Source organism: Perca fluviatilis, chromosome 6, assembly GCF_010015445.1.
Source record: "Perca fluviatilis chromosome 6, GENO_Pfluv_1.0, whole genome shotgun sequence".
Classification (NCBI taxonomy): Eukaryota; Metazoa; Chordata; class Actinopteri; order Perciformes; family Percidae; genus Perca; species Perca fluviatilis.
Genome location: NC_053117.1, coordinates 37,159,890 through 37,177,937, shown reverse-complemented (window position 1 = coordinate 37,177,937; position 18,048 = coordinate 37,159,890). Strand labels below are relative to the sequence as shown.

Sequence of the window (18,048 nt, the reverse complement as noted above, 5' to 3'; positions counted from 1 at the left end):
CCAGCGGTCCCTGGAGCCCCTTGCACCCTGAGCCTGTCCTCAGAGAGTCACGCCACTGAGTGCAACAGAGAGACTAAATGCCCTCGAGCACAACAGGCACTTTAGCAGCAAATGCATGTCAAGATGTGAATGTGCCCATTGTGCCCGGCCCACCACAGGGCTTGTAGCAGCCACCGCGGAACGTTGCCAAGCTACAAGCCCCATTTACCGCCTGTCATGGAAAGGAGCATCCATGTAATTGCAAGTAAAATTGTTTTTATTTTTTATTTTTTGTGAAATCATTTTCGTGAATCCTGATTGGAGTTATTCAGTCATTAAAGAGGAAGAGAAGGGAGAGAGAGAAGCCACATGAAAGGACCGGGACAGATTATTGTCATTCATGGTGAAGTGACAAATAAATGAGTTTGATGATTAATAGTGAATATATGTGGAGAATCTTGCAGTACTCTACTTTATTATCATACTTTTCCTGCCTTGAGGCTAGATATGAGGAATGAGCTCCTGCATTCGATATGTGCAACCACTTATTATAGAGTACGCTGCATTGTGCTTGGGTTACCAGGCTGGGCCAGGGAGTATGGCTTTGTGGTTTGTGGCTATTTGTGTGTGTGTGTGTGTGTGTGTGTGTGTGTGTGTGTGTGTGTGTGTGTGTGTGTGTGTGTGTGTGTGTGTGTGTGTGTGTGTGTGTGTGTGTGTGGTGGTGTGTGAGAGAGTGTGTGACCTATCAGATTTATTCATATGGAAAGTGTGTATGTTTAACTCAATGTGTGTGGGTGTGTGTGTGTGTGTGTGTGTGTGTGTGTGTGTGTGTGTGTGTGTGTGTGTGTGTGTGTGTGTGTGTGTGTGTGCATAAGTGGTCCAAAAGCTACTAGTCTAAAATTAAAATCTGGGTTTTTGAAATGTCTCTAATTAGAGAGGGGAGGACTGAAACCTATTTTGAGAGCTGTGGCCATGCACGCCCTTCCCATATGTGTGTGTGCACAGCCTCACACACAAACACCTAACACAAAAAAAAATAATTCTGTATCTCTACCCACCATCTAACTCTCTGCAAGTATTCGTGATAGATGTAGATATATGTTATTGTAGGTGAATATAATATTATATACTTGGAGTAAAAACACAAGAGTGATCAAAAAGTAATTTGAGTACTCCGATTACATTAGTGGGCTCTTGAAATCCAGTATCTGACCGCACTATTGTCATGGATTAGTTCTCAAGAGGAGAGGAAGCACATCAGAAAGTAACACACTAACACACACACACACACGCACACTATTCATTGAGTTCTGCTAACAGGAACCGTCCATGTAATGTGTTTCTTGTGCAGTTTACTGAAGATGGACAACCCGTGAACTTTAAAGACGTAAACACGTAGCTGCTATGAATATTAACAGCAGTTAAAAATGCCGCCGCCTCACTGTAAAGCTGTAATAAATTATTGTAGTATTTAGAGTCAAAGACAAGTCAAGACAAACCAAATTGGAAAGTTTATGGCTGCAGAGCAGGAACACAATAGTCAGTTTAATCACTGTCTAAAGTGTTTTTACACATTTAATGAGGCAATTTAGTGAATTTAGCCTTTTTCAGACAGCGAGTGGAATGCCTGGCTAACATTGTCTCATTGTTCTGTCTTATAACCAGCCTCTGTTTTCTGCTCCTGAGCAAAGACTGATGGGAAAATCAGGCTGCTTTTACAAAAGAGTAGGCTACAATCTTTCTGCTCCAGATACTCTCCCGGTGTCTTTTAGAGGCATCTGTGAGAAGGTTGTGTTGTTTTTTTTTTGTAGCTTTTTCTTTCTGCGTGACCGGCCTCAGTGTATTGAGAATCACAATCAGTGCTCACATTATAATCCTCGTTACTGCACGTCAAGCCGTTTTGACACCAGCATTTACCAGAATTTATTAAACAATATGGTAGACCAACATGCCTTCCAAAGATGGACTTGATTTCAGCTGAAGGAATAATTCATACTGTATCTGTAAACAGTGGTTTACTCCATCAACGCGGATTTTTAATAAAAGCTTATTGCTTTATTTCACAACTGGCTCTTTCTCTTTGAGTGGGGCTGTAAACCAACTCATATTTACAAGAGGAGCAATGGATAAAATAACTGTTGTGACAGATTATTAATATCTTGTGGTTCTGTGTTGCAGTGATGGCATACTCAACCTTCAAATGGTTTGGTGGGAGGATTGAGAAATTCTGAAGATGATTTGTTGTTGGTTGGTTCACATGTAATCAGGAAGTTAGGAAAATTAGCCACAATCTATATATATTGATAGATTGTGATATATTGATTGACCCCAGCCACTGATCACATTACTCCACTCCTCAAATGACTGCACTGGCTCTACTGTCCAATACCGTATTGACTTCGAGATTCTTCTTGTCACCTTCAAAGCCCTCCATAATCTCGCTCCTCCGTACCTCTCTGAACTCCTTCAGCCCTACGCTCCATCCCGATCCTCCTCTTCCTCACTGCTTTCCACTCCTTCTGCCCGTTTGTCCGCAATGGGGTTTAGAGCCGTCAGCCATTCTGCCACTTGTCTTTGGAACTCCCTCCCACTATCCATCCGTACCATAGAGTCTCTCCCCACCTTTAAAACCTCCCTCAAAACCCACCTATCCCACATGACTCCACTCTCCATCAAAATCATGGATAGATTGCTTTCTTTTCATTTTCTATCTCAGTCTTTTAAATGTCTTTGTTTTAATTTGATTCTATTTGCCTTTTTAACTGTATTTTTGCTTGTTTTAACTGTAAGGTTTCCTTGAGTGCTATGAAAGACGCCTATAAATGAAATGTATTATTATTATTATTATTAAACTAAAACACTAAAGTTGATGAGTACCTTTGCAGTAGTTTGTAGTCTCGCACATTTGGTGTGTGACTGATTTGAACTTTTGTTTAATGATACAGCGAAGAAATGTTTGCAAAACACGTTCCTTTCTATTTTGTCTAAGGAAAGCTTAAAGTGCATTTATTATGCTCATTTTCAGGTTAATAATTGTATTTAGGTGTTATATCAGAATAGGTTTATATGGTTTAATTTTCAAAAAACACCATATATTTGTTGGACTACACATTGCTGCAGCTCCTCTTTTCACCCTGTGTGTTGAGCTCTCTGTTGTTTTTTAAAGATTATTTTTTGGGCATTTGAGGCCTTTATTTTGACAGGAGAGATGAAGACATGAAAGGGGAGAGAAAGGGGGAACGACATGCAGCAAAGGGCCGCAGGTCGGAGTCGAACACAGGCCTGCTGCGTTGAGGAGTAAACCTCTATATATGGGCGCCCGCTCTACCAACTGAGCTATCCGGGCACCCTGACTGCTCTGTTTTAGCTACAGAGTGAGACATCTCACTTCTGTTCCATCTTTGTTGGGAGTCGCACATGCGCAGTAGATAGGTAAGGACTACTAGCCAGTCAGAAGTAGAGTATGAGGGCGTGCCCTGACAGTACCTAGGTAAGGACTACTAACCAGTCAAAAACAGAGTATGAGGGCGTGCCCTGACAGTACCTAGGTAAGGACTACTATCCAGTCAGAAACAGAGTATGAGGGCGTGGCCTGACAGTACCTAGGTAAGGACTACTAGCCAGTCAGAAGCAGAGTATGAGGGCGTGCCCTGACAGTACCTAGGTAAGGACTACTAGCCAGTCAGAAGCAGAGTATGAGGGCGTGCCATGCTAGCAGCTAGGCGAGCATTATAACGTGTGTTACAAAGTGACCACGTTTGTCTCTGAAGTAAAGGCTGGACTACAGTAGAGCTGTTTGGAGCAGTTTGTGAACAGTGTTTTCTGTTGGAGATGGTAAGTCCCTTTGGGGGGGACTTTGGGCTTTTTCACTTTGTAAACCTATAACATGCACAAAAAAAGATATATAACACAATAAAGGAAAGGGAAAAAGCACTTTAAAGCTTAGCATAAAGCCCAGAAAACACTGTCTTTATGATAAGCTAAGCTAAGCTAACTGTCTCCTGGTTCAGGCTTCTAACAGATATAAGAGTGGTTTTGATATTTTCATTTAACTCTTGGCAAAAAAAAGCAAATAAAGCATTTTCCCCCAAAATGTCAAACTACAGAGAGTTAAAGTGAAACCAAAACTTCTGTTCCAAACCTCTTCTGCAATAACGCAAATAAATTACAAACCTGCCTCGGAACATAACCTAGATGAACAGTAATAAAAAAAACAAATCTAATAACACTGATTACTCAATATTTCTGTCTTTAGCTGCCTTTAACAAACACCGTTTCCCAAAAACACAAGACTTTTGTGGGTTGTGAGTAAACGTCACAGCGTCCATGAGCGAGTCGAGGGCGGCTATTAGCGCCCACACGTCTGTAATAACAGCGGGACAGGATGGTGTGGACATTTTAGGACGGCAGAGATTACGCCTAAAAAGTTGGAAAAATGGCGCCAGTACCTTTTCATGGGAGTTGTAGTTTTTTAGGCTGACAAAGTAATTGCTGTTTGCCTTCTTTTTTTTTTAATCACAAAGGTTTTACATTCTAATAGCAAATACTGTGGATGCCAATTTAAAATCCGCCCCCAAAAAATCCAACTTAATGTCCGAAAATATGGATAATAATCTCAAGAGAACATGGTTCACCATTTTTTTCAGAAAGACAGATTAAAGAAAAGCAGAATAAGATGACTGTTCTTGTTCAGTCTTTGCTTCTAATTGTTGTTATAATAAATGTACGCATCTCTACCCACCATCTAACTCTCTGCAAGTATCCAAATTGATAGATGTAGATATATGTTATTGTAGGTGAATATAATAATATATACTTGGAGGAAATCTGAAAAACACAAGAGTGATCAAAAAGTAATTAAAGAGTACTTGAAATCCAGTATTTGACTGCACTATTGTCATGGATAAGTTCTCAAGAGAAAGCACATCAGAAACTGACACACACACACACACACACACACACACACACACACACACACACACACACACACTGAAGCCACAGGCATTCCCACTATAGACCCCCATTATCTCCGTCTGTATCCATGTGTTGTGGACCCAGAGCAGGAACTTTGGGGGCCGCTGTGGTCAGACGCAGGGAGAGGGAAGTTAGCACTGGCAAAGAAAAGTCGAAGTCAGGCATTTTGGGAGTAAGATAAGAAGAGAGCGATTTGAAAGGAAAAACTAAAATAACAAAAGCCACTCGGGGGTATGAGATTACTGTGACAACACATCTCTCTGTTTCTGCCAGGTTTTGAAATATGGCAGCCTTTTAAGCAACAAACACAACAAGGCGATAAGTGAAATACACATTCATCATCCAAACGGGCGGGCAGCTACAGTACAGTGTGTGGAGAGTGGTGGAAGAAGTATTCCAATCCCTTACTTCAGTAAAAGTACTACTACCGCACTGTAAAAATACTCTGTTACAAGTAAAAGTAAAAAAAAAGTAAAAGAAAAATGAGAGATGTTTCCGATACCAGTATCGGAAAAGCCTCTGCTACTGCCTAAAATGCTGGTATCGGTAAGTCCAGTAAGTTAATGCACCGATCTGATACCACTTAATTTATCCCTGCAGAAAATCTACTGTAAAGTAGTTTATTTATGTTCTTTTTCCGTTATGAGACTTTCAAACTGGATAGTAAAAGAAAGTTCTATGGCGTTCATTGTTTGTGTTTGTTCATGTTTCACAAAAGACTCAACCTGACCCAGGCCATACAACAAAGGAGGGATAGTAGTGTACAGCTGTTAAAGGTCCCATGGCATGGAAATTTCACATTTTTAACATTAATATGCGTTCCCCCAGCCTGCCTATGGTCCCCCAGTGGCTAGAAATGGTGATAGGTGTAAACCGAGCCCTGGGTATCCTGCTCTGCCTTTGAGAAAATGAAAGCTCAGATGGGCCGATCTGGAATCTTCTCCTTATGATGTCATAAGGAGCAAGGTTACCTCCCCTTTCTCTGCTTTGCCCGCCCAGAGAATTTGGCCCACCCATGAGAGAGAGACATCATGGCTTTCAAACGAGCAAAGTGGCAGTTGGTCAAGGCCACACCCCCACCCTCCACCTTGCCCCCCCCTCTCCTCCTCAATAGCTACAGACACAGAAATGTCACATACTAAGGAAAGCTCATTGTGGGACTGGCTCTAGTGGCTGTAATTCTGCACCAAGGCTGAATTTTGGGAAAGAGTCTTCAGATATAGTATTAGAGGACCACTAAGGTCTATATAAAAGAGACTTCAGATACAGTATTAGGGGACCACTAAGGTCTATATAAAAGACTTCAGATACAGTATTAGGGGACCACTAAGGCCTATATAAAAGAGACTTCAGATACAGTATTAGGGGACCACTAAGGTCTATATAAAAGGGACTTCAGATACAGTATTAGGGGACCACTAAGACCTATATCAAAGAGACTTCAGATACAGTATTAGGGGACCACTAAGGCCTATATAAAAGAGACTTCAGATACAGTATTAGGGGACCACTAAGGTCTATATAAAAGAGACTTCAGATACAGTATTAGGGGACCACTAAGGCCTATATAAAAGAGACTTCAGATACAGTATTAGGGGACCACTAAGGCCTATATAAAAGCATCCAAAAAGCAGCATGTCATGGGACCTTTAAAACATAATCAAATATATGACACACTGGTAATGGATCGGTACTCGGTATCGGCTAATACACAACCTCAGATATCGGAATCGATATCAGGAAGCAAAAAATGGTATCGGACCATCTCTAAGAAAACCCCCCACATTTTAGAATGTGCAAACGATCAAAACAGTTCTGTCAATCAATGAGTGTGTAACAGTCTAATCATTTCAGCTGTGCTGTAGGCCTATACATTGTGTTAGTTTAATTTATAACAAAACATTGTTTCGTATTTTATAAACTACATGTGTTTTGGGTGAAAAAATCTTAATTTGTAAAGTAACTAGTAACTAAAGCTGTCAGGTTAATGTAGTGGAGTAGAAAGTACAATATTTCTCTCTGAAATGTAGCGTAGAAGTAGAAAGTGGCATGAAATGAAAAGACTCAAGTAAAGTACAAGTACCTCAAATTTGTATTTCATTACTTTGTGGTAATGTCTGAGGTTCTACCATGGACTCTGTAAAAACATTTTGTGGAAAAAATGCCTTGGTTACCTTGTTTCAAACCATTCTAGCGTGGTATAGAAAGCCTGCAGGAAGACTCAGCTCGATTTGTGCCAGTTCTCATTAATATTCAACGAGCTAAGCTGCTTGACTCTGATTGGCTAACAGCTAGCCAATGAGAGCCTGGCTATCAGCATCCTTTACCCAGCGCAACTGGGCGAGCTCATGAATAGTAATGAGCTCAGGCAACACCACGTCAGACTGACCAGCTTTCGTGATTGGTCTGATTTCTCCGCTTATTTCTTTTCAGTGGCTAGAGCTGACAGAGGAGGTAGCAGTTCATTTTCACATTCACAACATAACACAAACACATATGGACCTAACATGTGGCAGGGCACCTTTAAGTACAACACTAAGTACTTAGTTACATTCCCCCGCTGTGTGTGGAGATGTCCCACTCCGGTCATGTTCCCTTGACCTCCGAGGGCACAATAAACCCCGGGGCCTGTGTGGCATTGGCAGGTGCTGCAGCTGAGTATGGAGCTCCGACTATCCAGTGTCAGGCCTTTTGTTTGCTTTTATGATTTATTGCTGAGCACTGCCCCACCTAACATGTGCGGAGGAGAGGCCGCTCCCCCTCCTCTCAACACCTTTCTCTACATAAATAAACCCCAGAACTGCAGGAATGCCAGGGCTCCAACGCTCCCCCCGCTATTGGAATTCTCGCCCGCCGATAAGATGACTGTTTGGGATGTTTCATCGACCTACTCCCGTCTCCACACATACTGACTCACAGACCCAACATAAACCACCGACACATCTGCTGGGCCCCGTTGGTGTCCGTCCGCACATGGGCCACAAGTAAGAGACCGAAGATGTGACTCAGAAAATAAAACGATGATTAAAGGGAACGTGTTTTCATACTGTAGCCAATCGATTATACCGATGAAGTGAGTTGCCTTTGAGTGAACAGAAGACACAGAAGACTCAACAAACTCAGTAAACGATTACAGACTGTGTGAGCATCGGTTATATGGAACCAAAAGTTAATACAGAGAAAACTGACAAATGGTGGGGGGGATTGTAAAAACAAGGCTGTCCTCTCTTATCAAAATCTCCTGTCAGGACCATGGTTGTATAATAAAACCTGGATACAGCGTTCGAGGCGGATCCTCGTTCATTCCTATGGGAGTTGCTCAGTGGCACATGAAGCCATCATGGAGCCAAAAATGACCCGAATGATCGCCACTACTTCCTAAATTTGCGGCCTGCAGAGAAGACACACTAGAGGCCTCAGCCAGTTTAGCGCTCCGCTAACTTGCTCTTCTGAACTTTCCAAATGCTATCGGACCGAATGGATCAATTTCTGAGAGTGAAACGAGTCATTTCACGGGGGTTGTGACCACAACCACGGGACACTCACTATTATCCACTGATTTACTGACGTCTCTTTCTCCATATAAGTCTGTGGGGAAAAGTCTTTTTGGGCCAGAGGGCATCACATGAAGGGATGGGAGATGCCATTCCACTGTTTGTCCACTATGTTCAATTTGCTTCAAAGCCCGGCACACTTCCTGCGGGCCTCGTTAGGACGCCTTAAATAAGCAGTTTCAACCTCCAAACGTCTCCAGTGGCAGATTAAACTTGGGTGGCTACGTTAGAGTTAGATATGCTTTAAACACATTCTCAGGAATCATATTGTTGTTTGAGGCTCCCAAATAACCACATCAAACATGCTGAAGGAATAGTTTGACATTTTGCTATCTTGCTGAGAAGATTAATTCTCTCATGTCTGAGAGTGGTTTTAATCTTCTCGTCTGAGTAAAGGCAAAAAAAAAAAAGCAAATAAGCGCATGAACTTTTGCTTAAAAGATACAGATACAGATAGCTTTATTTACCCCCGAAGGGCAATTCAGTTTCTACAGTCCACCGAAACGTATATACACATTCATACTGCTAATGACAGAGGGGAGCACAATAAAAGCAGAGGGAGCACAATAAAAAGGCATATTGGAAAGTGCGAGATCCAGAAGAGAAGCACACAACATAAAGAGCAAACTTGTTCAGCAACCTCCCCAATATAAACTGGAACTTGTACAACTGTTCTTTTACAACGGTGACACCGCACTGATAAAAAAAATGACTGCCCTAGTTGGAATATTTTCATCTTGAACCCCTGACTACCAGCCAGCAACTTTGACATAGCTACTGGGATCAAGTGCAACTGCGCAGGGAGCAACTGTCTTGCATGGCAGCTGTCTTGGGTGAGGGGGCATCAGGCCAAGGACGGGCATGCTGACCCCCCGACCCCAACGACCCCACCCTGAGCATCTGTGCCCACTCATTCAGGCTGGCATCCACTGAGCCAAAGCCATCAGTCGCTGACAATGATGACAACAAAATACGCCGAGGGAGGATCACGGTTTTGACTTGGGTAGAAACCACAACCTCTGAGACACCAGCGCGTTCACACATAGAGTGCCACTGTACATTCTCTTCATTTGTCTGTTATCCATTAAAACATTCAAACAAACACAGCTGCCACCACACAGCGCTGAGAAAGGAATTACTGCTTTGTGTGTTCGGAGGGGTATAGGCTGAATGTGTATGATATGTATCCAATCAGGCTGTTCTCATGAACCATTCATACATATAGCTACGAAACGTAATGTTTCGGATTCATATGTATACCGTACATTTATTTCTGTATGCACCACATTGACGGCTGCTGTGTAAGAGCGTGGTATAAGGAAGTCGGAGTGTATGGTTGGGTCCTAAGACACAGGGCTTTCAAGAAGGGGAGTGGAGTTCATGTCCTGGAAGAAGTTATGGGGAAGACACGAGACTTTCCCACAGGAAACGGGTTTTCGTGTCTCGGGAGTACAGTACTAGGATACTAAAGGGGGGCCGGTGATTTAACCCAAACCACAATCTGTTTTCTAGTCTCGCTTTGCCAGGCCTTCCTCCACAGCTCAGTGGTGGAGGGTCTGGCTAGTCGACAGCATTCCGGGATGGGAGAAAAACGTGCTCTGGTTTATTGGCATTTCTTTAAACCAATCACAATCGTCTTGAGGGGGCGCTAAGCTCAGCACGGTGCCGCTGCAAAATAGCCTCGGGAAGGAACTTGTTTTGTTGGAACATGTTTTAGTCGTGCGAGGGAAAACTGAGATTGGACAGATAGTCTAGCTAGCTGTCTGGATTTACCCTGCAGAGATCTGAGGAGCAGTTAACCATAGTCCTCAGAAATCTATCTGCCTGTCAATCACTGCTCAGGCACGTACACGCATATATAGCGTTCTCCCCTCTCCCTTCCCCTGCGCACGAGCTGCAGAAAAGTTTCCCAAAACTCCGGTGGTGAAGTGGCTTTTCAGAGGTGGCGTGAGCTCCGGGATTTTAAAGATCTGAAGAACGATGCAGATGTAGCCACATTTCTTCTCGACAGGTAACATAATTACCATGAATGATTTATCTTTCACTTGGTTATTCATAGTCAAAAGTCCACAAAGCTACGTTGGTGAGGATGATAGTAACGTTTGCACAGTGGTCGGTCTGATGTGATGCTGAAATGGCTAACGCTAGCCTGCTACTTAGCATCGTTTTACTGTTGGTGAGTAAAGTTAACATTGTGTTAGTGTAGTTATTGAAAATGTTGTCTGTCTGACATGCCGGCAGTTCTGTCAAACTCCGTTGTGTGGGAGGGGCTTAGGAGACGGTTTGGGCTGCAGCAGAAAGGGGGGAGGGACTGAGAAGTTGTCGATGTTCAAATTTGTTAGCAAAGTCCTGGATCTTCACAATCTTACCTACAGCAGCTTTAATTGTCGTCGCACAAGGGTCACCTTTTTTTTAGGCCTTTATTGACAGGACAGCTGAAGAAATGAAAGGGGAGAGAGTGGGGGGAACGACATGCAGCAAGGGTCACAGGTCAAAGTCGAACCCGGGCCCGCTGCGTCGAGGAGTAACCCTCTATATATGGGTGCCCGCTCTACCAACTGAGCTATCGGGCGCCCACTACGGTCACCTTTTGTCGGCTCAACTTAAAGTGATGGTTCGGAGTAATTTCACCCTAGGGTCCTTTGCACCATGACCTCGAGCCAAACACTCCCCCAGAAGCTTATTTCACCTGGGTCGAACACTGGGAGAGTTAGCGTAGAGTAGCGTTACCCGCTGAATAGCTTAGCGCGGGGCTAATGGATCCGAAGTGTCTCTTAACATTACCCCACTAATAATGCCCGAAATGATACCAAACGTCTACAGTAGTACAAATAGGTTATGCTCTCATAAAACGATGGATTGTAAAGTTTGTAAGTACACCAGAAGTTTATGTAAATAACACTTGCCTGCTCTCTTCTGCTCTCTGCTGTTGTTGTTGCTGCTGTTACTACCTGCAGTTAGACGAGTGCTTAGGGCTGTCTACAAATTACAACACCGAAAAGAGATGCAACAAAAATATTTATTAATTTAATAATTAAATAAGGTAATGTCTCAAAACTTACCTCAATTATAACTTGTCTCCTGCTAGTTATTCTACAACACTTACTTTAAAAAATAAGTTAAATTAATAAATATTTTTGTTGCATCTCTTTTCGGTGTTGTAATTTGTAGACGTCCCTAAGCACTCGTCTCACAGCAGCAACAACAGCAGAGAGCAGAAGCCAGCAGGCAAGTGTTATTTACATAAACTTCTGGTGTACTTACAAACTTTCCAATCCATCGTTTTATGAGAGCATAACCTATATATACTAGTGTAGACCTTTGGTATCATTTCGGGCATTATTAGTGGGGTAATGTTAAGAGACACTTTGGATCCATTAGCCCCTGCGCTAAGCTATTCAGCTGATAACGCTACTCTACGCTAACTCTCCCAATGTTAGACCCAGGTGAAAAAAGCTTCCGGGGGGGTGTTTGGCTCGAGGTCATGGTGCAAAGGACCCTAGGGTGAAATTACTCCGAACCATCACTTTAACCGCAACGGCTGCTTAAGCAACCGGGGCCTTGCGGTGCTCTGTACCCGGCTCACATTTAGGGGTGCAATATATATTGACTCAATATCGTTATCGCGATATCACGTTGCGCAATATTATATCGAAAGTGTCACGATAAGTATGCAATATTTAGTTTATTTTGTGGAGCGCTGCGTCCCGACCGTTGGCTGTGTGGTTTAGTTGTGTTTGATGTAGAGCCCGCTTGAAACGCTATAATGATCATGTTTCATTGGCCAGTTACCGCGCCACTTGCACATGTTAGTACATGTCAGCGCACGGGTCCACTACGTGACAAACCCTATGGAGCTTACCACGTGTGTGCATATTTGGACAGAGTGACAGTGTAAGTGAAGAAATAGAGTCAACAAAATGGAACGAATCAGAGAAGAGAAAGAAAAGTTGTGTCCTGTTCTCTTTATTTATTTATTTTATACTGTACCACCAGTAGAACATGTACTGTTCTCTTTATTTATTTATTTTATACTGTACCACCAGTAGAACATGTACTGTTCTCTTTATTTATTTATTTTATACTGTACCACCAGTAGAACATGTACTGTTCTCTTTATTTATTTATTTTATACTGTACCACCAGTAGAACATGTCCTGTTCTCTTTATTTATTTATTTTATACTGTACCACCAGTAGAACATGTCCTGTTCTCTTTATTTATTTATTTAGATACTGTACCACCAGTAGAACATGTCCTGTTCTCTTTATTTATTTATTTTGATACTGTACCACCAGTAGAACATGTCCTGTTCTCTTTATTTATTTATTTTGATACTGTACCACCAGTAGAACATGTCCTGTTCTGTAGACATGGTCCTTATTTATTTATTCATGTTGGACAAGTCCAATATGACTGTCAGTTGAAATAAACTTTGCGTTGTATTTGTTATGAATCTATTTTGATGCGTTTTCCCGTAACTTTTGTAATTTTACATGTGTTTAAAAATATCAAAATTAATATTAATATCGCAATATCACATTTTGTCAATATCGTGCAACCCTACTCACAGTCACCTTTTCTTGAATTTAACGGTAACGATTGCTAACTGCCATGTGACCAGTCGTCACACGACCGGCCAACGTTCACCGTTATTTCGTAAGGATATGATACCAATTGTTGTGCATAAGTTTTCCTACAAGAATGCGTTGATCCATTTATTTCATCACCAGAATAACAAAAGTTCTTTCACGAAGAAAGGTCTAATATTAATAGAGACATTGAGCTTTGGAAGTGAAGCTATGTCGCTATGCTGCTGCTGCCGCCGCCGCTGCCACCTCCTCCCTCTCACCCGAGTGTCGAAGATCTGTTGGTCAGGGGCTGGGGAGTTTTCAGTCTCCAGGGGCACATCCCTCTGAACCGCCTGCCAAGCTTCTCCTCTCCCTCCTCCATCCTCTCTCCCGCTCTGCTCTCTTTCTTTGTTCCCCTCTTGGTTCCCTCGTCCCACTTCTTCTACTCCTCATGCTCAACTTTCTCCCTCACATCAGCCCCCTTCCGACTTCCCGCACTTCTTCCTTCCTTCCCCCTATCAACGACGGCACTTTTCGCTTTCACACACTTCTATATTTTCTCCCTCTTTTTACCCTTCCGCTCCTCTTCCTCTCCCAGTGATCCAGCTCCTTTTGCAGCCGTGCATAATTAGGCATAAACACAAGCCTGCATGCGCAGGCTCACATCTGGAAGGAGTTTGGACATGGCAGTTTCCTACCAAGACGACTAAATATTTAGGTTGAGAGTTACTGCGTGTGGATGAACTCATGATAGAGGGGGTGGGAAGGGGAGAGAAACGGGGAGCTAAAGAAGATAAAGAAAAAGAGGGAAAGTGGGAGACGAGAAGACCGGAGCTCATGGCGGACTGCTGACAATAGCATGATGCATCATTAAACGAGCGATAAGTGTGAGTTTATAGAAACGGTACGGTGTATAATCTGACACTCAGTAATGTAATCAAACGGACGAGCCCAAAGGAGAAGATGATAGTATTTAATAACCAGGGCGACTGGTTGCTCCTCTATGGCTGGCAGGAACAACAAACAGTCAACTAATAGTTTTAATAAACAAATCCCCGTTGGGATTTCCCATGAGGCTGAGGGGCCTCAGCTGGAATGTTCACAGGGGCCAGCTGTTATGCATTACACGTAGCAGCCGGCCCCCGGAAGCCCTGGGCCCGGTGTCCTCCAGCCCTAGCCTGCTCAGCATGGAGGAGAGCATTCCTCCAGACTGCCCCAGGAGAGAGGGCTGCGGGGCTGGCTGTCAGGCCGTCCCACGTGAGCAGGGACCGAGAGGCGGCGTGGTGTACGGGGAAAGCTCCGCTGCTGCACCTGGGATACTGTCTGCAGTCCCTGAACTGGACTGAGGAATGTCGGGAATAACACGAAAAAAACCAACACGACTTCTTACGTTCCACATCTGGAGCTAATGCCGTGATGGGAGCATGGGCGCATTAAGGAACTCACCGAATCTTTGGGAAAATGAATTTTCTTTCCAGACACCAGAGTTCCTCGGGAAAGGTAAAAAAGGGCGGATTATGGGCAGAATTGTTTGCTCCTCGTACACGGCATCGTAAAAAAAAAAAAAAGTGTATCAGAATGCTAAACATCTGTACAAAAACAACTCAACCAAAATTAGTAGACGCGGGGACGGAAGATTATCTTCAATCACCTCGACCACTGTCACCCTAGACTCCCCTCTATGGTTTCCAGCAATGTGTTCCCCAGATGTTTATTCTGCCTTTATTAAGCAAGAAACATAAGGCCCTATAAATGGACTGCTGGCTGGCTTTAGCTCTCCTGGGGCATAAATCCACTTACTTTACCTCATATGCTCGCTGCAGTGGGGTAGTTGAACATGTTTTTTTATACTGTGCCCATGTGCAGCTAGCATTTCTCCCACTGGGTCAGAGTACAGAGACAGTAACATACTGTGGGAACGAGCGACGACTTCAGAAAGTCTGAGCAGCTGTAGAAGAAAGTGAACAAAAACACGTGTCACTGATAGATTGGTAGTCCCTCCGTCATTAAAGATAAAGTTTTGGCCCATGAGGCGGCCCCTTTCAAATTTTGCACAACTACAAATAACTAACTGTAATTAAAAAAAGATCACACTAAAGTGGCCAAGAATCATAGCTGTCCTGTTCTCACCAAATAGTCTCTGTGTTTTCTTTCAGGGGATTGTGAGACAGGGTGTTACGGTATTAAAAGTAGGAGCCAACCCACCAGTAAATCACAGCGTCTGATATAAAATACTCCAAATGTGTTTCTGTTTATTCCACTTTTTGCAAAGCCAAGTCAGCTGGACCATGTGCACAGGGTGGTGGTGGTGGTGGTGGTGGCGGGAGAAAGAGGGAGCTGAGCTCGGAGCTGCCTGCTGGGTCTGAGTCAAATTTAAAGTGACAGAGTTGTGTCAGAGAGGCAGGGCAGGATGATGGCTACAGTCAGCCTGCCCTCTCACTGATCGTCTTAATGCCTCACAGCCCTCCACTACAGAGTTAAACTAGATCAAGATGTAAACTTCTGACCTAACAAGCCTTATTACTCCTCAATATAGTTAAACCTAAGGTCATGGGTTCAGAGTCATGGGTGTGTGGGCCTGATGCAAGCACTGTACCCTCACTTTGTTTTTGTCATATGGATGCGTTTCATGTACAACGCGCCATCAAAACTCAACATCTCACCAGTGACATCCAATAGAAACGCTGTGGATTAGAGCTAAGGATTATTTTCGTCGCCGTTTAATCTGTTGATTACTTTCCCGATTAATCGATGAGTTGTTTGGTCTATAAAATGTCAGAAAATGGTGAAAAATGTCAATCAGTGTTTCCCCAAGGTGACGTCCTCAAATGTCTGGTTTGGTCCACAAACAGTTTACTGTCACAGAGGAGTAAAGAAACTAAAACATATTCACATTTAACAAGCAATCAGAGAACTTGACTCCAACCGATTAATCGACCATCAAAACAGTTGCCGATTACTTTAATAGTTGACAACTTATCATTTAATCGATTGATCTTTGCAGCTCTACTGTGGATTCTCAGCCAATTATTATCTTTATGGGATACATAATACCAAATGACATGACACCATATTGCAAGGTCACCGTGTGATGTCACCACTCAGTGCCACGCACAACAGGATGATCGTGACACAGTGATACAGCATTAGTTCAAACCTAGGGTTGCACAATATATCGATTTCTTTTTAATCATCGCGATATCAACGGGCGCAATAACCATATCGCGAAAAACTGCGACATGTCGCGAAAGAAAATATCAGCAGAAAACTGCCCTTTAATGTTACTGTCATTCTTTTTTCAGTGAGTTTTGTATTCAATTCAATGTTCAATGTGTTCAACAAAAGGATGTTGGAAATTATTTACTTTCATTTGTTTTAAAATCATCAAGCAGTTTGTCATATTTTAGCAGAATACTGAAAGCAGCAGAACTGAGTACACTGTAGCCTAACACCTGTTTATGTCAAGTCAAATCGTAATCGCGATATTCAACGTTATCGCATATCGCATATTTTCCTCATATCGTGCAGCCCTAGAACTTCCCACTGTTCCAACTCACAGAGTGACGGTCCTGTTGGGCAGCAGGCTGGCATCCGGAGGTTCGGTCAGCTCCTCTTTGCTGCAGCTGACCCGTCGCCCCAGCACCTGCACCCCGTGACCTTTGGAGCGCTCCTCCGTGCAGCTGCAGCCGCCGGTGGAGGCGAGCAACCCGGGACAGGCTCGGCTCGGCTCGGGGCCGGACAGCAGGAGCAGCATCAGTACCAGACGCCCCGGCAGCAGAAGGATGCCAACGCCGGGCGTGAACATTGTCCTTCGGCTGGATCTCACCTCAGCTGCACCCCCGCCACCAGTCATCCCATATCTCCACCATGGAGCTTTCAGAGCTTGGAAGGGAGCGCACGAGGGGCCAAAATGATCTTGAATGAAGTCTTGAATGAATGGTTAAATTTAGGAGATCCTCCGCTCAACCATGGACACGCATCATCCGGTGATTTCAGAAAATATTCAGCACTCGGGATTTTTTCTTTTTTCCTCCTAAGAGTGTGCCGTTATGTCACAACAGCCCGGGCGCACCACTCCCTGTGGTCCAAACCGTAGAATCAATTCAAGGGATGTGTGAGTCCATCCAAATGTCTTCCACATCTACAAACAGGCGCAGTAGTCTGACTCTGGAAGTCGCTGGTTATGTTTAATTACCCTGAGAGGTTTACATCCCTTTGGGAGTTTCCAAATGACCGTTATCTCCCCCTCTTAAAGTTAATCCAGGGGTGGATGAGATTCACGACAGTGCAGTCCCATCCAGATCATATTCTACAGTATATGAAGAAGTAAGAAAAAAAAAAAAAAAAAAAAGTATATCCTCAAACTTTTTGTCAGTTGTTTCGCTGCTTTAAAAAGTTTTCCTCAGTGTTTTCCTCGATCCCGGAGCACTCCGTAGGGACTTCTCTCGTGCGCAACTGGAAATAAAATTGAAACTAGGACCCAACTGTTAGTTTGGACAAGAAGTGAGCTTGTGTCTTGGTCGGCTCCTGTGTGATTCCCAGAATCTAGCGGTTTTTGCCTGCTTGCCTCTGTCACACTCAAACCCACTTAGTTACTACCCCAAGTGCGCCCATTCCGTCTGCGTCTGCGCGCTCTGGTCCCCGCGGTCCTAGCGCATCCAGCCCATTGGAGAGAGGCAGAGAGCAGGGCTAAACCCCCCTGAAGCCACTTCACACATATCACACACACATCACACACACACACACACACACAAACACACACACACACACACACACTAGTTATGTGGATTATGTTTGAAATGCACAAATAAATCCAATTTGAAGCATGTGGAAGCCCAAAGGTGCTGGAATTTAATAACAAGAAGAAATTAAATTAGTTAAACCACATGAATATAAAATATAGCCTACGGAAAGTGAAAGGCATATCTTGTGTTTGAATGTTACATTTATTTGTCGAATTCAGAATGCAT

The 18,048-nt window shown here is 43.5% G+C and overlaps 1 protein-coding gene across 1 annotated transcript in view; it reads right to left on the bottom strand.

The window, feature by feature from the left end:
• The window catches only part of adgra2 (adhesion G protein-coupled receptor A2), a 71,572-nt gene extending 53,878 nt beyond the window's left edge, over nucleotides 1-17,694 (bottom strand). The window contains exon 1 of the mRNA XM_039804177.1: nucleotides 16,636-17,694. Coding sequence (XP_039660111.1) covers nucleotides 16,636-16,931 — 296 coding nt within the window. The 5' untranslated portion in view covers nucleotides 16,932-17,694. The remainder of the gene's footprint in view (nucleotides 1-16,635) is intronic.
• Nucleotides 17,695-18,048: the final 354 nt, after the last annotated feature.